Raw genomic sequence first — 17,979 nt, 5'->3', positions numbered from 1 at the left:
CTATAGAAACCATACATGTGACTTACTACTACTTAAGGTTGAACTTAACTTGTTTCAGCGAGGGTTTCATCCGGATTTAAAACCTTTAAGACTTACCGATGAGGTGTAGGGCTACACGTACAGCCAATGCGGTCTTCATGTTAGAATAAAGCAAAGTATCCACAAAGGTTGAAATCTAAATGACTGGAAGTAGCGAAGCAGAGACCGCTTTTGTAAAATACAAAATACAATGTATTTGATTGAACTAGTTTACTTTCATCATTACATTAAAAACAAGTAGTAATATATTTAAGTTGTTCGTTTGAGCGCGAGCTTGACTCCGTCCCCGTTCACGCAGACACCAGTAGTGCCAATGTTCGCCTAGAAATAGCACTCAGCGTTTTGACGGACTACCCAGTCATTCTGCATTTCAATGTAGAAAAACTCCTTTGCCTCCTGACCGCAAAAAAAACCTAATTTCCTGTGTGCTCATGTGCTGCACAATTCCTGTATAAGACATTTGTCCTATAAGTAGTGGTTTATTCTGTCTAGTTTCTATTTTCTAAGTCCTCGAGGATGTCCCCTTCCTCTTCTCTTATACCTGGGTCAGGACGTTTGTGTCCCTCACATGAGACATGTCTTTTAACAGCCAGGTAGTGCTCGTGTATTCTAGCTGTTTGTCCATCGTAATTCTTTTCGCAGTTGTTGCATTGAAAATTGTGTATGACATTCTGTTTGACATTTAGGTGATTGCTGCCGAAGTTGAGCATCTAGTGTGCTGCTTTCCTGTCTGTTGCTTTCCTGATTTGCTTCAGAAAGGAAGCTAGTCAGGAAGGTTGCTGGTTCAAGCCCCCCCAGCTAAGTTGTCACTAGTGGGTCCCTGAGCAAGACTATTAACTATCAATTATTCAAATTGTACTCAGTCATAATAAGTCGCTTTGGGTAAAAGTGTCAGCTAAATGCCGTAAACGTAAATAACTAGGCAGTCTAAGACACACACTCTCTCATGTCCAAACGCTCTTGTTCCTAATTTACTTCCCCACTTTCTAAGACACACTCAGTCTCTCATGTCCAAACGCTCTTGTTCCCAAATTACTTCCCCACTTTCTCAAACACAACTAAACATGTATATACACACACAGACTCTCTCTCATACATACTTACGACTTCTGGGCGCACTGAAAATTGTTTTATACACACACGCACAAGTTTACGCACCAGTGAATGAATGTACAAGTGCATATGTTAACATACGCAAATGTAAGTAGTAGGCTATTTATATGAAAATGTTTCATATGTATTTCACACGTATTTCATACGTGTTTCATAGTTATGTGCGAGTAGACTGCGTGTGCGCAAGTGTTTCACTGATTTCTCCCTAAATAGCTCAAGATGGTAGATCCCTGCGAGACAGCGGGGGGTTGGGGGGTCCCTTAATACGTGAAAACAGTGTGGTTTAAAACCAGCAAACACAATTTCTCCACGTTTAACAAACCCACACAACATGCAAGACTAACAAAAGGAAATAAGGCAAAACCAGAACGATCTTATCACGTAGCTCAGCCCCCAGGATATGCTACCCAAGAATAACAATGTGCGAGTAAAAACCTGTCGTTTATTCAGACTAAAATCACGGATTTTTTTCGCTGCACATGTCGCATTGATGACCTCAACCATGCTGTTCCAGAATCACATGGGGCCCCTGATGCTGGGCACTAAACTAAGGACTACTGCTGCTACTTACCGTCTGCACGTGTGTTACTTGAAGATCGTGTCTCGGCGTGAGGTAGAGAAATATTTTGAATGAATCTTGAAGACTGGTTTTAGTAGATTTATGGCCCATAGTAATAAAAGAGCAGAGCTCCTGAAAACTTTTGAAAACTTTATTCTACCTCCAATGTAACTTTTTTTTTTTCCTTTTCAAATCTGATTCGCTTCAGTTTTACATGTTAAATATGTCTGAAGCTACAGTTGTACATGTGATTATCTAATGTTTTGTATAAATGGTTTATAAATAAAAGTCTGTTTGGTTCAGCTCATGGCACAGATTCTTCAAAAAGTGAAGATTATTTCACAATTAGATAACTTTAATTTGAACTTCTAGTTCTCCCTCGCGAGATTCATCATTAATGGTACACTGATAAAGTCCCTCATCTCACGGTCGTAGAGCAGAACCCTCCGTCCTTCTTTTACCCACTGCGCGTCCCTGGCATCCCTACGTGTGTCACCATAGCAGGGAAGAGTGATGTTTTCCTGCTCTCTCACCATCACTACAGTAGGAACTGCGGGACAAAGAAATTCAGATTATTTCCTTTATCTTCAGCAAACTGGGGAGTTCACTTCACTCGCCATGAGAGCGGTCGGCCCATTTTACTGGAATTTCACATCTACATAATATATACAGATCATTTTAATACCGTTACATATTCTACATACCGAACAACTTTAATTTGACTTCAGACGTTCTTCCTCCACAGCTGCACCGGTATGAGCCGATGTCATTGTAGGCAGCGGAGCGTATCAGCAGGGAGATGTTCCCTTGTGTGGAGTTTTCCAACAACTGAAATCTTTTCTGAAAGTCAAGAATAACCATGTGCGAGTAAAAACCTGTCGTTTATTCAGACTAAAATCACGGATGACTTCAGCTCGCTTTATTGTGGTGTGTAATTCATTTCAATTTGTGGGTTACACCCCTCATCCCCCAGCCTGAGTGAATAGTGAATTATTTGCACGGTTTGCACCAGTGTACTAGTGACTGGATCGTATTGGGAACGTCATCCTCAAGTCAACCAATAATATTACATTTACATCACTATTCGTGTTCCTGCGTGATGTCTTTACTACCGTGTAACCAATCAGCGGCTGTATTCTTGCACCGCAGAAACGGGCCGCTGAGAGGGTTTGTTTAGGTATAAAGGTTCTGTTAGTGATCACAGACGTGAGGGAATTTGCAGTTTTTCGGATGAAAACGCGGCACCGTGAGATGATTTTTCTTTTTCGTCGCTGTGCACACATGGAAATGTCTTTAGGTAGCTAGTAGTACTCACCTTGTCATTGTTTTGGTCTGTCAAATATGTAAAGCGACCGAATGCTAGCTAGCTAGCTAACTAGCTAACGTAGTCTGCCAAATTATTCTGGCTCCATTATTGTCCTGTGAAATAATACATGATTACAAGTATTACTGGACTTGTGTTTTTGCTTCTGTATTAGAAATGAGCGACTTTAGCTAACCTCAGCTAGATGTCGTGGTAATGTTCGCTGGCCAGCTGCAGGTAGGTGCTAATAACCCAAGCTAGCTAAGAAGCCAGCAGCTGCCGTGGTGTCCGCTAGATAGCAACCTAACCAGCAACACAAAACATGGTTATGTTGTCTTGGAAACCAAACAGCCAAGGCATAACCCATTAACCTAGTTAACCTATTCGCTGCAAGCTGGGTAAGGCTGTGCAATCATTTAAACAGACTAAAACATTTCTGTATGTTTGCTAGTTCATCTAGCTTAAGTAGCTACTCAGTTGTTAGGGTTAAAGAACACTACGTTTGTGTATGTTCAGTAGCTTTCCTTATGTTAATACGTTAAGGTATTATAGTGTGTGCACTCATCTACTGGCTGACTGACAATTTACTACTAATTTATTTGGGCTCCCTTTCTAGGTTAGCTAGCACAAACGATTTTACTGCCACGCTATATACTCAATTATAATATACTTTGTGTTGTCCTTCTGTGCAGGGGACTCAATATTTCCTACATGTTACCCTGTTTCTGTTTCTGTACAGATGTGTCTGCAGATGTGAGGGGTATGTGAGAGAGGCTGGCAGGGTCCAGCATGGTGAATGCTGGTTAAGCAGTCATCTGAATCTGGAGCCCTGGTCATGGAGACCCACTTTGGGAATGTGGTGTTCAGTTCGCGCTTCGACTCTGGAAACCTGGGCCGCGTGGAGCACGTGGAAGGCCAAGGCGCTGCTAGCTGTGCTCTCCCACATGCTGATTACGAGTTCAATGTCTGGACCAAACCTGACTGTGTAGACACAGAGTTTGAGAATGGTAACCGGTAAGGGTGCTCCATTCAGACTGGCAGCAATGACATATTAACATATTATTAGTATATTAGCCCTCTGAACAACGGGCAGCTTAACCTGAAGTAAGGCTGTTATGTGTATTTATTTTATATCACTACCTACCAGTAAAAGCCAGAAAGATTCATGATGTACATTTGTACTTAACAACCATCAGGTGTCATTGATACTAAGTAGTGTTTTTTTGTTGTTGTTTGATTGTTGTGTGTGAACAGGTCATGGTTCTACTTCAGCGTGCGTGGCGTGCCACCTGGTAAACTGCTGAAGATGAACATAATGAACCTGAACAAGCAGAGTCGGCTGTACTCTCAGGGCATGGCGCCATTCGTGCGCACCTCACCAGGGAAGGCTCGCTGGGAGAGGGTTCGGGAGCGGCCTACCTTTGAGGTGCGACCCGCGTATATGTGTGCTCTCATCCAGCCTTCTTTACATGATGCACTATATTAATACTTTTACACACTGTAAATTTACACAGCATTTTTTGCGAATGTAATGTTATTTTTAATCATAACTGAGGATGCACGATTACACAATAATGTTTTGCAACACTGTGCTCTGTGTGGAAAAGTATTTGTCTCCATGGTTGCGTTACATTTAGCTGTATCCAGACATTTCCTTGGTGTCTCAGTGTTGTAGTGTAATGCTGTGCAGCTGTAGAACTGCTTCGGAAGTTGTTTGGATGTTTGAAGCTTTCTGGAGCAGAACTTTTTGTGCATTGGTTACTGCATAATTCAACCAATCAAATTGTCAGTTTGATGTAATTTATTCTTTTTTTTTCCCCCTAACCTAACACACCGTAGGGTTGGTCTCTGCTCCTGTGAGACTGCACTCTGCCCATGGTGTGCATGGGACTGAGTGAGGGGTGTCTAAAGAAACCTGACTGGGCTGTTTGCCCTTCGTGTCTGCAGATGTCGGAGAACCAGTTCACCTTGTCGTTTGTGCATCGTGTGCTGGATGTGAGGGGAGCAGTCACGTACTTTGCCTTCTGCTACCCGTTCTCGTACACAGAGTGCCGGGACATGCTCCAGCAGCTGGACCAGAGGCTGCTCAGCACCTCCCACACCCTGGGGCCCTGCAGGTGAGCAAGTGGACACGCACGCACACTCGCACACATGCAATTTAAAGAAACCGCTAGCCTCATTGCTCACTTTGGTCACCATAACCCTCTCATGGCATTGAAGGATCAGCCTGGCTACACACCTTCCCCCAGGTTCTTTTCTTTTCTTTCCTTCATGCAAGTAAATAAGTGTTGCCTAAACCTTTTGAAATGTATGGTGGCTAATGAGGTTTAAACACGTGCTGAATAACTCTGTCCTCCGTCCTGCGTCCCCCTGCCCCTCCCGCAGCCCAGCGGACGGTCTCTACTACCACCGAGAGCTGCTGTGTTACTCTCTGGATGGACACCGAGTGGACCTGCTGACTGTGACATCCTGTCATGGCATGCTGGAGGAGAGGGAGCCACGGCTGAACAAGCTCTTCCCTGACCACAGCACGCTGCGACCGCACCGCTTCACTGGCAAACGGGTACTGCCTCACACGCAGCAAAGCCTGGCCAGGCGTAGCATGAGTCCCTTAAACTGTGGGCTCCAGACTCAGCAAGGTTGTGGGTGGCTCATAATTATATGCAAACGACATCTGTGTTCTGTGCTTTTTCTTCTCAGTGCTAGTCTTTGGTGTTCAGTGCTGTGTGTGTGTGTGTGTGTGTGTGTGTGTGTGTGTGTTAGGTGTTTTTCCTCAGCAGTAGAGTGCACCCAGGTGAGACTCCCTCCAGCTTTGTGTTCAATGGGTTCCTGAACTTCATTCTGAATCAGGATGACCCCCGTGCTCAGACCCTGCGAAAGATGTTTGTCTTTAAGCTCATCCCCATGCTCAACCCCGACGGGGTCGTCAGGGGTCACTACAGGTCAGCCACACAGATTTGGATTCACCTTAAAAAAAAAACAAAAACAAAACAACAACAAACAGGCAAAAAAGAAAACGCATATCTGTCCCTATATCATTGTAGTTTACGTACATCCTGACATGTCTGGTAACACGGTGCTGTGTGTGTCTTGTGTTAAAAGGACGGACTCTCGTGGCGTGAATCTAAACCGACAGTATATGAACCCAAGTGCTGAGCTGCACCCCTCTATATACGGAGCCAAGTCCCTCCTGTTGTACCACCACCAACACAACCGGCTCAACAGCAACTCCATGTCGGCCCTCAAAAGTTCCAACCAGTCAAACACCACCACCACCACCTCGCCCCTAGCCAGTGAACGGGAGCACTACCTCAACTGCCGTAATGAGGCGGAGCGGTTGGAGGGCCCCACCCTTGACCTGTCGGAGATACCCATGCAGCTGGAGGAGAGAGAGAGGTGGGAGAAAGGCGGAGTCGAGGGGGAGACAGGGCCCTGTGACGAGAACGAGTCTACGCCAAGTCGGAGCGAGGTCCCGTGCATTCCTAACCCCGCCCCCACGGAGCAGATCCCACCCCATGAGAGTGGAGTGGCCTATTACATAGACCTCCATGGCCACGCCTCCAAGAGAGGGTGCTTTATGTATGGAAACAACCTAGCTGATGAGGTACAACAGGTAAGTCTGTGTGCGTCTGCACATGTACAGTAGTGTGTAGTATCTAAAGCAAGTACCCCTTCTATAATCCCCTGCCCAGTTATGCGCAACCTTAAATTAGCTGGCTAAGGTCACACAATCTACACAGACAGTGATGTTTGACCAATAACACCATCAGGCTGTTGCAGGCCCTCCCCTGCAGTGAACATCATAAACTTCATTGGTCAGATTTCCTGTCATATTTGCTAATAGACTTACTTTACCGAACCCTATCACCAGAAGGGGCGTGTAGGCACGTACACCACAGTGATTCCCTGCAGCCAAACTAATGAACAGTCTGGATTAGTACCAGTGTGTGAAGGGCCTGATTGTACACCACTCCCTATGCATGTTCACACCGTCAAGTGTTCTGTGTGATGTACTGTGACAGAACCAATAATGAATCTAGAAAGTGGTGTAATGGCTTTATAATAGCGGCATGTGTTTGTGCTGCTCTGTTTAATAAATGTCTGCTATGGTTTCTTGAGTTGTCACTGGGTTGTTAGCTCCTGCTACACAGTGCCTGCATCTGTAGTGTAATGTGTAGGTGCTTGCTTCTAGCTGGTCAGCTTCTCTGTGATCTTTGAGTCCTCCCTGGACTTCTCTGTGATGTCTACAGCCGTTGTGTCCTCTGTAGGACCGTGTTGTGTCTGCGTTCATCTCCTCTCTGCCTGAGCTACTGTGGCATGTTCTGAGCTTCTGCACTCCTGTACTCCCAGGTGGAAAACCTGATGTACCCAAAGCTGATCTCTCTGAACTGCGCCCATTTCGACTTCCTCGGCTGCAATTTCTCGGAGAGGAACATGTATGCTCGGGACCGGCGCGATGGCCAGTCTAAAGAGGGCAGCGGCCGTGTGGCCATTCACAAAGCTATTGGCCTCGTGCACAGGTGAGGCGCTGACTGACCCCAAAGCGCTTTGGATGGTTGCTTGATGCTTTTAAGGATATTGTCATAATACACAGAGTGTGTTTACAGTGTTACTTGTAAACTGGTCACACAGATTTTATTTTCTGATAAGACGCATTAATTTAGGAAAAATGTGATTTAAAAAAAATGCAGTGTATTATAGAGGCTTGTGAGGCCTAAGGTCCATATGAAGTGAGTGAGAGGTGTGCTCTGTCCTCTGTGCAGTTACACTTTGGAGTGTAACTATAACACTGGCCGCTCAGTCAACACTATCCCACCTGCTTGCCATGACAACGGCCGAGCGACCCCGCCCCCACCACCCGCCTTCCCTCCCAAGTACACACCTGAGGTATATGAACAGGTAAGCCTTACCCTCTTACCAGCATATGAGCGGTGTGGCGCACGCTCAAAAGGTGCTCAGATGTCACGTCCGTCCCCAGGTGGGCCGGGCGGTCGCCATAGCAGCGCTGGACATGGCAGAGTGCAACCCCTGGTCGCGGCTGGTCCTGTCTGAGCACAGCAGCTTGGCGAACCTGCGTGCTTCCATGCTCAAACACGTGCGAAACAGCAAGGGCTTAGGCGCCAGCGCACGCAGAAACCCCCACAAGGCCTCCAGCCCGCCCAAGATCCCGTAAGAGCTCTCGTGACCCCTTCAGAAACAGTAGCTGTGAAGCCAACTCATTCCCATGTGAGGTGTCTGAAATGGTTGTAGTGGGATTGCTTGAAGCGCTGTGTGCCTTCTTGCTTACTTTTCCTGCTCTTTCTTGAGTTTCAGAGCAGTTGTGGCACATGGTGCTCATGGTGATGACTGACACTCTGCATTCTCTCTGTGTGCACCAGTGGCCTAAGCAGCTCAGTTTCGGAGAACTCTCTGAGCCGCAGTCGTGGCAACGGTGGCCCTGGAAACGGCACTGTTACCGGAAACAGGCAGACAGGTTCGCAGCTCAAGAGTTCACCAAGCTTCACGTTTGGCTGGAGCAGCTCTGGCAATGCCTCCAGCGCACACAGGCCCTCCCACAAAGCTCCGGGACCAGTCAGAGGTAAGAGCATTTTATAGCCACATCCCCATTTAGAATATGGAGAGTTGGGGTGTGGCATGTGATTTTGGCTGTGTGCTGCAACGGTCTGAGATGGAGTAACATGGACATGCGTACCCGTGATGCAGATTTGTGTGGCTCAACTTAAGAGAAAGAGAAACACCAGATTTAACACAGGCCAGGCCCTCTCCCCTTCCTTTGCTGTTAGTTCTGTTTTGTAAGTTCAGCCTGTTTACTCCTGGCATCTGTATAGTGGATTGGAGCAGATCAATTTGTCTGTTTATTTATGCCTTTTCTTGTTTATGCCGACTCACGCTTGGCCTTGTATGAGGAGGTAAACTTGTACAAAAGAGTAACTTGTATGTTTAGGGTTTTTGAAATGAAACAACCTGCACCAGTCTAACTTGTACGTGATGTTTAGTTCCAAGGTGTGTGTGTGTGTGTGGACACATGCCTGAGCTGCGTGTGTCTTGTGTGTCTCCTGTAGAGTCTAAAGCTCAGGAGAAGAGGCGACCCCACCACCTCAGTCACCGCCTCTCTCTCCGGTCACCCAGCAACAGCCAGGCTGTCCCGTCATGTCCCCCCCTCTCCCCTTCGTCCTCCTCGTCTTCCTCGTCTTCCTCACCCCCCTCTTCCTCATCGTCAGGGTGTGCTGTGGGCGTGGCCACGCCCCCCTGCTCCATCAGCACGGCAGGTCTGTACTCGCTCCAGCCGCCCAGTCTAGCTCAGCTCCTCCCCTCCCTGCAGGCCATGCCCCGCCCCAGCCTGCTCACCAAACTCCGCCCCCTGCACCCACACGGGCGTTCGCCGCTGCAGGTGTGCATCAGAGACACGCAGGGCGCACAGAAGGGCCTGCCGCCCGCCCGGGAGCCTGCGCAGCAAGAGTGACTGCTGCCTCGTGTGTGTGTGTGTGTGTGTGTGTGTGTGTGTGTGTGTGTGTGTGTGTGTGTGTGTGTGTGTGTGTGTGTGTGACCATGACAAGCTGTATACTAATGTGGTGCTTACTATTCAGTGCAAGTTCGAATTTGTTTTTCATTAATAATATGTTTCAGTTTACTTGACTAAAGCAGCAGATATTTACAAAAGGTGAGTTTGACTTACTGGCATTAAAAGCCAAATAGAATCACAGGTCGTCTAGAATCACGTGAGTTGCAGGCTTTGGTTGGAATATTGCAGCATTGCACTTTGATCGTGTATGAAACTGAGGGTATACTCGGTGCAAATGACTGACTGTAATTGTAGTCTTGGGAAGCAGTTTTGTGTGTGGGGTATTTTCTGCACCATTGTTTCCTTGTCTTTTCTTTCTTAATTGCATTAATTGATTTGGGTGCGGGGTTGTTGTTTTATTATTATTATTTTTATTAATATTATTTTAATGAGCATGTTTAATGGATTTGAAGCAGTCCTCTGGTGCTGTGACTCAGTTTCATCAGACAGGACTGGTGACTAAACTTTCCAGGCTGCTCTCTGCTGTAGCCTGATGCCGGAGTTTAACGCCGGGTTTTCTGTGACGTGGAGCTAAATAAACATGTCACATCAGTGAAAACTACAGCGCTCACGTTCACATAGGATTCTAATGGTGAGCAGTTGTTTTTCAGTATTAGAATAGTGGAAATTTGCTGAGGGGGGAAAAAATTGAAAATTTATATATATGATGTTGATTAAGGAGTCTGATATTCACATGCTACCAACTCAGAATATCTAATAATTACAGACCAGTCCAAAATAGCCAGGGAGAGTTCTAGTAGTCAGTAATCCTGTCTGTAATAGCCAGGGAGAGTTCCAGTAGTCAGTAATGCTGTGTGAACAGGTGTTATGGCAGCAGGGGGTGCTCTCAGCACTGTTCATGACATCTTTCTGTCTGATGAGGCTGTGTAACCCTGAAGCTTTCTCCTTCAGCTTTAACCCTCCTCATTAATCTGTGTCAAATTTGACAGCGAGAATCACTGCAGATAAATTCAAAATTCAGTGTTAAGGTCTCCAGAGCAGTCAAGACCCGCTGAAGGGCAGGATGAGGGTTCCTGATGAACTAAACCGCTTTGCTCATGGGATCTTGGTTCCAGTCAGTCCTCATAGATCGATGAGAAATATTCTGGAATAAGTATTATTCGTGCACCATTTGTAAATTTGCTTTTAATTAGAATAGCAGTACCAAAGATCAGAAAACTAGGAGGTATTGTACAACATTCACACGGGCAAGCAGTATCTGGGCAGGAAGATTTCAAATTTGAATACATAAGATTGAAGTCCTTCTTTGGACTGAGAGGACGGTTTGTGTTTCCTTTGTCAAAACCCTCATCCTGTCAACTGAGAGTCATTTGAATATGCAATATGTATGTATTTATTTATTTATTATTTTTAAAGACACTCAACGTGTCCTGTGACTGTCCCAGATCTGTAAACATATACAACACCTTAAACTCACATCTGGACTTTAAAGCTGTTTTTATTTGTCCGCAGTACGGTACGTAGTTGTGAAGCGCTCCGTCAATCCTTTTAAAATTAACTGAATTTTGGCTGAAATGTGATCTGATTTTGAAAGTCAACAATAAATAGCAAAGTTAGGTTTTAATTAACACAAGATTTATTTTAATTAACAAAGCTCACTCCTAGCATTTTGGTGGTCTGTGTCTGATGCAGTCCTTTTAAAACAGCCGGGGCCTTGGATTGGAGGGGGTGGGGGCTGTCAGGATTTCATTTCATTTGACGTTTTTCCCCAAAGTGACTTACAATTATGAGTGAGGATAATAACGTGTTGGAAAACAGGGTCATTTCTGTTCTGGTCGTAGTATGGCCTGCCATTACCTGCTCTTCACCACAGAGCTCTGTCTCAGCACACACCAACTAATGTGCTTATTTATGACTCTGCCTTAGGAAAAACACTAAGGAAACTACCAACCTCAAGACTAGCACTAGTAGAATTATGTTCTGTGGACAGTTAAAACAAAAGTTAAATATTCTGTATACATCTGGCAACATGTGCTGTATTATGTTTGAGGGTAAATAAACACAAACACTCCATACGAGCAGACCAACCTGGCATCTGTAAAGTGAAGGAGCTGTCAGTGTGGGACTGCTTCACTGGTTCAGAGCTTGGACATCTCAGGCACGTTGAGGGAATTTGTTGTGTAGGAGATATTTAAAAGCAGAATGGGAGGAAACCGCTGGTACATTCATATGTTTGGTGTGATCTGAGCTCAATCAAGAGATCCCCAAACTATACATGAACTCCAAATGCTTGGTATAAAGGAATGGGCCAAACCATCTCAGAACGGCAGTCCAGGACTAGATGGGGCAAAACCATCTCAGAAAAAAAACCAAAACACAGTTCTGGACTGATCCAAGACTGAATTGTTTAGTTGAGGATTTTTCCAACAAAGGAGGTAATACTAGTTATAAGGGTTTTAAATACAGGGTTTACATTTACATGATGCTTTTATCCAAAGCAACTTACTATTATGAGTGATTACAACTTGAGTAACTGAGGGTTAAGGGTCTTGCTCAGAGGCCCAACAGTGGCAGATTGGCAGTGGTGGGACTTAAACTGGCAACCTTCCAAATACAAGTCTTCACCACTAAGCCACCACATGGCATACCTTTTCTGTCAGAGTCCTGGATTGATTAAACTATTAGTTCAATAAAGTTACGGCAACGTATAATGTGTGTGATGTGTTCAGTAAGTTGTTTATTCTAAACAAAATGTCACATTTCTAAAGCCGTTCATGCACAAATCCTGGTAATTTCAAAAGGTTTACTAACTTCCCAAAACTGTATGTACATTTTATTATTTATCCAGCATTATAAAACTATTATTGTGTAAATAAAGCAATTAGAGCTTCAGAAATGTCTATTCACATTGCTAACAGGTGCCTCATTTATGTAGAAATGTTTAATCTTTTATAGCAAATAATTCTCCCACTCTGTTCTTCTGAAATGGCAATGTAATTTAAAACATGATCAAAATGTGGTTTCAGTTAAGTGAACTAACAACCAAACAGACTAAGGAGATATGCAGATGGACTTGAGCTCTTCATGGAGATACACCATGAAGATGGATTCTTTTAGCAGGCTGTGTGTTCCTTGCTGCCTCTGATGGTTGTATCTGTGGTTGTTAAGGTTTTTCCTGTTAGATTCACTAGCTGCAGCACTGAGTAGGCCAGTAAGCGTGACTGTGTCATGATGGTCTGTATTTGTGTCACCTGGTTCTTTGTGAGCGATGCTTGACTAGACTCCCATCTCCGATGTACATGGTGGTGCTGCCACGGCGTTGTGGGTTAAATGGTCATATATGTTTTACCCTTCTCTCCTCCTGAGTTAAACTGTACTGTGGGCTGTAGGTTAGTTGTGGAAGGACATTACAAAAGAAATTGTGCAGTGGCTTACATATGTGTCTCAGATTTCACAATTAGCCCACACCGACATAATGTATGATGTTTAGCCTCTGGACTCTAGCTTTAAATGTGCTTCTCATGTACTCTCAGTAGGGGGCAGTGTACACCATATACTGTATATAAACCGTTAAAGTAACGTCATTTATTATACTGCGCTATGTATGATATGCCCTGTTGGGCTGATGGTGGTCCAGACTTTTCATTTGTCTGATTATCTTTTTCTTAAAATAAATGTGACCTCTGGTTGAACAGAAAGAGGACTGGGTGACCTTTCGTCTTTTCCTCCCGCTTCCATATCTTGCTCAGAGCCCTGTATAATGAGCTCTGTTCTGTCTCTGCTTTTTTGCATGGTGAGTTTCACTTACACATCTAGCTCTTTTGGCATATCTTTCTTGTGTCATGTATACATGACTGAAGCCACACCTCCTAGGCCTGGTCTGTGTATCCTCTGTAATGCTTTCTGCTCAATCACTTATCGTTAGCCTGCACTGACTGAGTCAAAATAGTGCATCTGCCTCATTTATTATTAAACGTATGGTCACATCTTAAGTAAAAAGTAGACTATATAGTTACTGCTAAATTAGCACCACCCACAATAATGCCATACCTAAACACCTTGGATTAAAAAGGAATAATTTTTTAAATTGTTTTTTAAATCCCACGTTGCCGTAAAGCTCCATGAGCATGAGGCAAAGCAAAGCTAAAATGTGACCAGGTGCAGAAATGTGTCAAGGGTTACTGCAGGTGACTGGACCATCCTCCCTGTTACCATGGTTACCAGAGTACGCTTGCATTGTTGGTGTCCAAGCCAAATGCATCTAACCTACATGGGCTTCACTAACCAAATGATATTGCTGTGGATACCATGCTACACATGGGGCTTTAAAAATAAATCCATTAGTCCTCAAACAACTTTAATGATGATATTTCACTGTTTGATATGACTGACTTATCTCAAGCCCATGTTTTGTTTCTGGGCATAATTCCTTCTCCCTCACTCTGGTTGCCTAGGCAACAACAGCTTGGACCTGCAGTTGGCATCACGGAGCAAAGATTGTGTTTTGCGAAGTGGGAGGAGCATCAGGACTGGCAAAGCAGGCCCCACCCACCTGCTCCCATCACAACACAGTGGGAGGCTGCCGTCACAGGTAGAGCACTCCCCGAGCATAAGCAAATTCCTTTACATCGCATCTAGATGAGCTAACAGGGAGTACCTTGGTAAGCCCTGCTTGTGTTTGTTTTAAAGTTGCTCCTTGCTGTCTCTTTTTAGACTCTGAAGGAGGGCTCCACCCACCGTCTCTCGTCCATTGAATGCAGCAGGTAACATCCAGAGCAGCTGCACGGCCCCCTGAAGCCTCGTACAGAAATGTACCTGCACGTGCCACGCCCAGTGTGCTTCCCTCATTTCCATGTGCCACGCCCAGTGTGTGTCCCTCATTTCCATGTGCCACGCCCATTGCATTTCCCTCATTTCCATGTGCCACGCCCAGTGTACTTCCCTCATTTCCATGTGCCACGCCCAGTATGCTTCACTAATTTCGATGTGCATATTTTTCATTTAAAACTAATAAAGAGTTGTAAGAACATATTAAACAGCGACATCAAGACAATTATGGACTAATTTGCATGCGTATATTTTTCTTGTGAAAGTACTAAAAGTTTGTAAGGTTATATTAAAAAAACTTAATTTAAAAAAAGGTATCAAGAAACAACCTTAATTTTTTTTGTAGTTACTGACTTCCCCTCTTCCTCCTTCCTGGTGCTTCTCTGCATGCAGGTGTGAGTTCCATCCTCGGCCCAGTCGAATCCCGTTGTGGACAGCAGGGTGTGTTCCCTCCCAGCCTCCTTCCCTGGCCCCTGTCTGCGAGAACCCCCTGATGACTGTGTGCACACTCAAACCAGGCATCAGAAGGCACCTGACAGGTCTCTGCTTCAGCCCCGCCCCCACTGGCCATGCTCAACAGGCGCAAGACAGCCTGACAGGCCTTAGATACCTGAACAAAATCAAATTCAGGGCTAAGGTAGTGTGCGTTTTATCTTACAGGTAGCTGTTTTTGTGCAGCTTTGGGTTCAGACAGGTTAGCATTTCTAAAAGTTAGCAGTGTTGATCTCAATTATATAATGATTCGATTTGATCTTTAGGAAATGATTCAGTCCACTATCAAATGATAAATTGCGTTATGGTTCCGATTTCAAATCGAGACCGACACACTAGAGGATTCATGCTGGAATTAGACTGGGCTTCTGGAGTTAGGGATTCCTTCATGCGTGTGCATTGGCTTTTACTTTGTGACAGGGAAGGGCAGTCCCACCCTGCGCTTGGCCTCCAGAGCTCTGCTGGGGAACTCTGCTCAAAGCTCTCAGCGCACCAGAGTGGCCACACATGCACCTTCTGCACAAGCCACAAGCAAACAGGTAACAAACACACAGCACACCACTAGTGTAAAGAAATCTCCACTTTGTACTTTAAATACAATCTCTATCTCTGATTCAGTTTTGTGTGCATCTGGCTCTACTGTGTATAATTACCTTTATATACATTATTGTTAAAATTCATGGATGTGATCTTGAGATATATATTCTGACATACTGAAAACTTTGATTTCTTGGTCATTATTAAACTTAAAATTCACAGCGACTCTGCAGACTCACACCTACATGCAGACTTTCCTATTTACAGACTCTGCCTTCAGATTGGTGCTGGTGAGTTAGGACTAAAGCCCCAGCCTGGCGACTCCTGCTATAGACTAGGACTAAAGCCCCACCCTGGCGACTCCTGCTATAGACTAGGACTAAAGCCCCAGCCTGGCGACTCCTGCTATAGACTAGGACTAAAGCCCCACCCTGGCGACTCCTGCTATAGACTAGGACTAAAGCCCTAGCCTGGCGACTCCTGCTATAGATTAGGACTAAAGCCCCAGCCTGGCGACTCCTGCTATAGACTAGGACTAAAGCCCCATCCTGGCGACTCCTGCTATAGATTAGGACTTAAAGCCCCAGCCTGCACCTTCATAGATATGGCACAGAGTAGCCAAGATTAGCACTCACAGCTAACGTCCACACTACTCCCACCCCAGCCTGACACTCCAGAGGCCATGGAGTCCGAAATTGGGCCCGGGTGGGCCAGTGTAACCCTGTTTCATGATGGCTGGCCAGATTCTTTCTGTCTTGTCCACATACATCTATACATATCAGTAATCACACGGTTCTGAAAGTCCTATGACTTATAAAATGTATGTATATTTCCAACAAGAGTTCACCATTTATAGTATGCCAGTCTATATGAATTTTGGGACATCATCAGATGTCAATAGCTGTTACTCATTTATGACCAAAGATTCAGAGATAAGAACATGGTGGATATCCTCTGACATATTAGAATTGTCCTGGAGGTAACCCAGATCATTCCAGTTAAATTAAGAGTAGAATGCACCATTTCCACATCTTCAGGTTTTTTTTTGTTTTTTTTTGAACATGTCACAAACCTCTATTCCAACCAAACCCTTGCTCAGGAGCCAAATGATAGAAAATAGCAGTCCCATGCTGTCCAATACGTTCTTAACATGTCCTTTGAACTTCCTGGTTGCTCATGTACTTATTTGGTCAAAATGCTCAAACATCCACAGTGCAACTACAAGAGGGCAGTGTGAGTGGCTGGACTCCCCAGTTCTCCTCCGGCATCATGACCATGAAAGGAAACAAATGAACCCTCAACTACCTCCACTCAGACACAGAATTAAACTTAACATCTTTAATGAGATACTCACACTTGCAATATGGTGGTTCTGTAAAGTGTTGTGTAATATGTTGTAGCACCTTTTGGACCCATACTAGTATTTTAAAAATTTTTTTTTTGTAGTTTTAGAAATGGTTTTTTAATCATGTCATGATTGTCCATAGTGCTACTGGATAATATTGTGTACAGTATCTTGATGGTGTTAAATTGCAGCTAGTCATATGACAGGAATTAAGTTACAAAAGTCATGTCCCTAGTGACAAGAATGATTTGAATAAGTCAAATTGAGGTTACAATCTACTGTCCTATATTAGTACTTTTTAAATTGTTTAACAAATAGAATGTGTGTACAATGGTTATTCCCAGCACCCTAGATCACAAGAAATCCATCTTTGTGTACAAATGTGCAGTTTTAGATTAGGGTTAAACTCATCAGGGTGGTATCACCAGAACTTGACTTGGACGTCCCTGCTCTAAATCAAGCCCATTGACAGTGCAAATGAGCAAAATGAAGCACTGGTTACTGTTTCCATAGTTAAGACATCAAACGTATACCAACAGAACACATCCCTTAAATGGACCATTTCAGTTTTAAATTATTGCATGCTAGATACATTTGCTGTTACGATGCAGTGTCTACACTGAGTGGTTTTGGTGTGTTCACAATGGAAACTGGCAAATTGCTTCATAGAAAGGTCAGATACCTAGAGGAGCAGCACCCAAAACCCTGTTCCATAATCAGTCTGTGATACTGGCATGGGACATGTTAATCTTAGATTGAGATGTGCATTTTATATTACAAACCCTCTAGATATCTTAAGATTCAATTTTAAAGCACTCAAGGAGAATACAAAATAAGAGACTGGCTACTAATGCATCTGCTTCTATAATGTAATTTCTGTTCTTATGTGATTTTTATGGTAACAGAGCAAACTCAGATACACAGATCCATAAAATACTGGCAAGCCTGTTCACATCCTATGATCAACCTAAACTGCAGTTCTCCCTTAATGACGTCCCAAAGGCCAGACCATCGCCTGAAGACTAGAACTGTGCATTGGTCAATCTTTTAGACCTAGAGAATTAGCATTTTGACAATCTACTTGCAGGATTAAGATGATACGCAGTACAATCTAATGACAGGACGGACACATTTAAGGACATGGTTGACAAAGGCAAATCTTGACATAGCTGAAACACTCCTGCTGTCTGAGACTAGTTGGGTAACCTCACACACACACACACACACACACACACACACAG

At 44.4% G+C, this 17,979-nt stretch overlaps 1 protein-coding gene and 1 long non-coding RNA gene across 16 annotated transcripts; one reads left to right on the top strand and one right to left on the bottom strand.

Annotated features, from left to right (window-relative positions):
- Positions 1-1,577: 1,577 nt before the first annotated feature.
- On the bottom strand, positions 1,578-3,310 carry LOC113575799 (uncharacterized). 2 transcript variants are annotated; one of them, XR_004776325.2, is made up of 4 exons: positions 3,211-3,310; positions 3,027-3,130; positions 2,416-2,551; positions 1,578-2,261 (listed from the first exon to the last, which is right to left on the bottom strand). It is a non-coding gene; the product is annotated as an uncharacterized LOC113575799 (long non-coding RNA). The 2 variants fall into 2 exon arrangements; XR_014125905.1 differs by lacking the exon at positions 3,211-3,310 and having other exon boundaries at positions 3,027-3,166.
- agbl5 (AGBL carboxypeptidase 5) lies at positions 2,612-17,678 on the top strand. Of its 14 annotated transcripts, none has more exons than XM_081722942.1 (17): positions 2,613-3,008; positions 3,754-4,028; positions 4,269-4,440; positions 4,962-5,131; positions 5,400-5,577; positions 5,778-5,956; positions 6,117-6,627; positions 7,365-7,534; positions 7,778-7,901; positions 7,993-8,183; positions 8,393-8,592; positions 9,077-9,283; positions 13,992-14,128; positions 14,251-14,300; positions 14,758-15,001; positions 15,277-15,395; positions 15,661-16,748. In XM_081722942.1, exons 2-17 carry the CDS (start codon positions 3,811-3,813, stop codon positions 15,860-15,862), a joined length of 3,072 nt encoding a protein of 1,023 aa, XP_081579068.1. In that variant the 5' UTR covers positions 2,613-3,008; positions 3,754-3,810; the 3' UTR covers positions 15,863-16,748. The 14 variants fall into 14 exon arrangements, 13 of the variants coding, with proteins under 13 accessions (XP_081579070.1, XP_081579068.1, XP_081579064.1 ...); XM_081722938.1 differs by having other exon boundaries at positions 2,614-2,957; positions 7,778-7,913; XM_081722937.1 differs by having other exon boundaries at positions 2,614-3,008; positions 7,778-7,913.
- The last annotated feature ends 301 nt before the right edge of the window (positions 17,679-17,979 follow it).

The sequence above is a fragment of the Electrophorus electricus genome, chromosome 11, assembly GCF_041902795.1.
Source record: "Electrophorus electricus isolate QZ-2024a chromosome 11, ASM4190279v1, whole genome shotgun sequence".
Classification (NCBI taxonomy): Eukaryota; Metazoa; Chordata; class Actinopteri; order Gymnotiformes; family Gymnotidae; genus Electrophorus; species Electrophorus electricus.
Note: the sequence above shows the minus strand (reverse complement) of the source record. Positions and strands in the feature narration are given on the sequence as shown.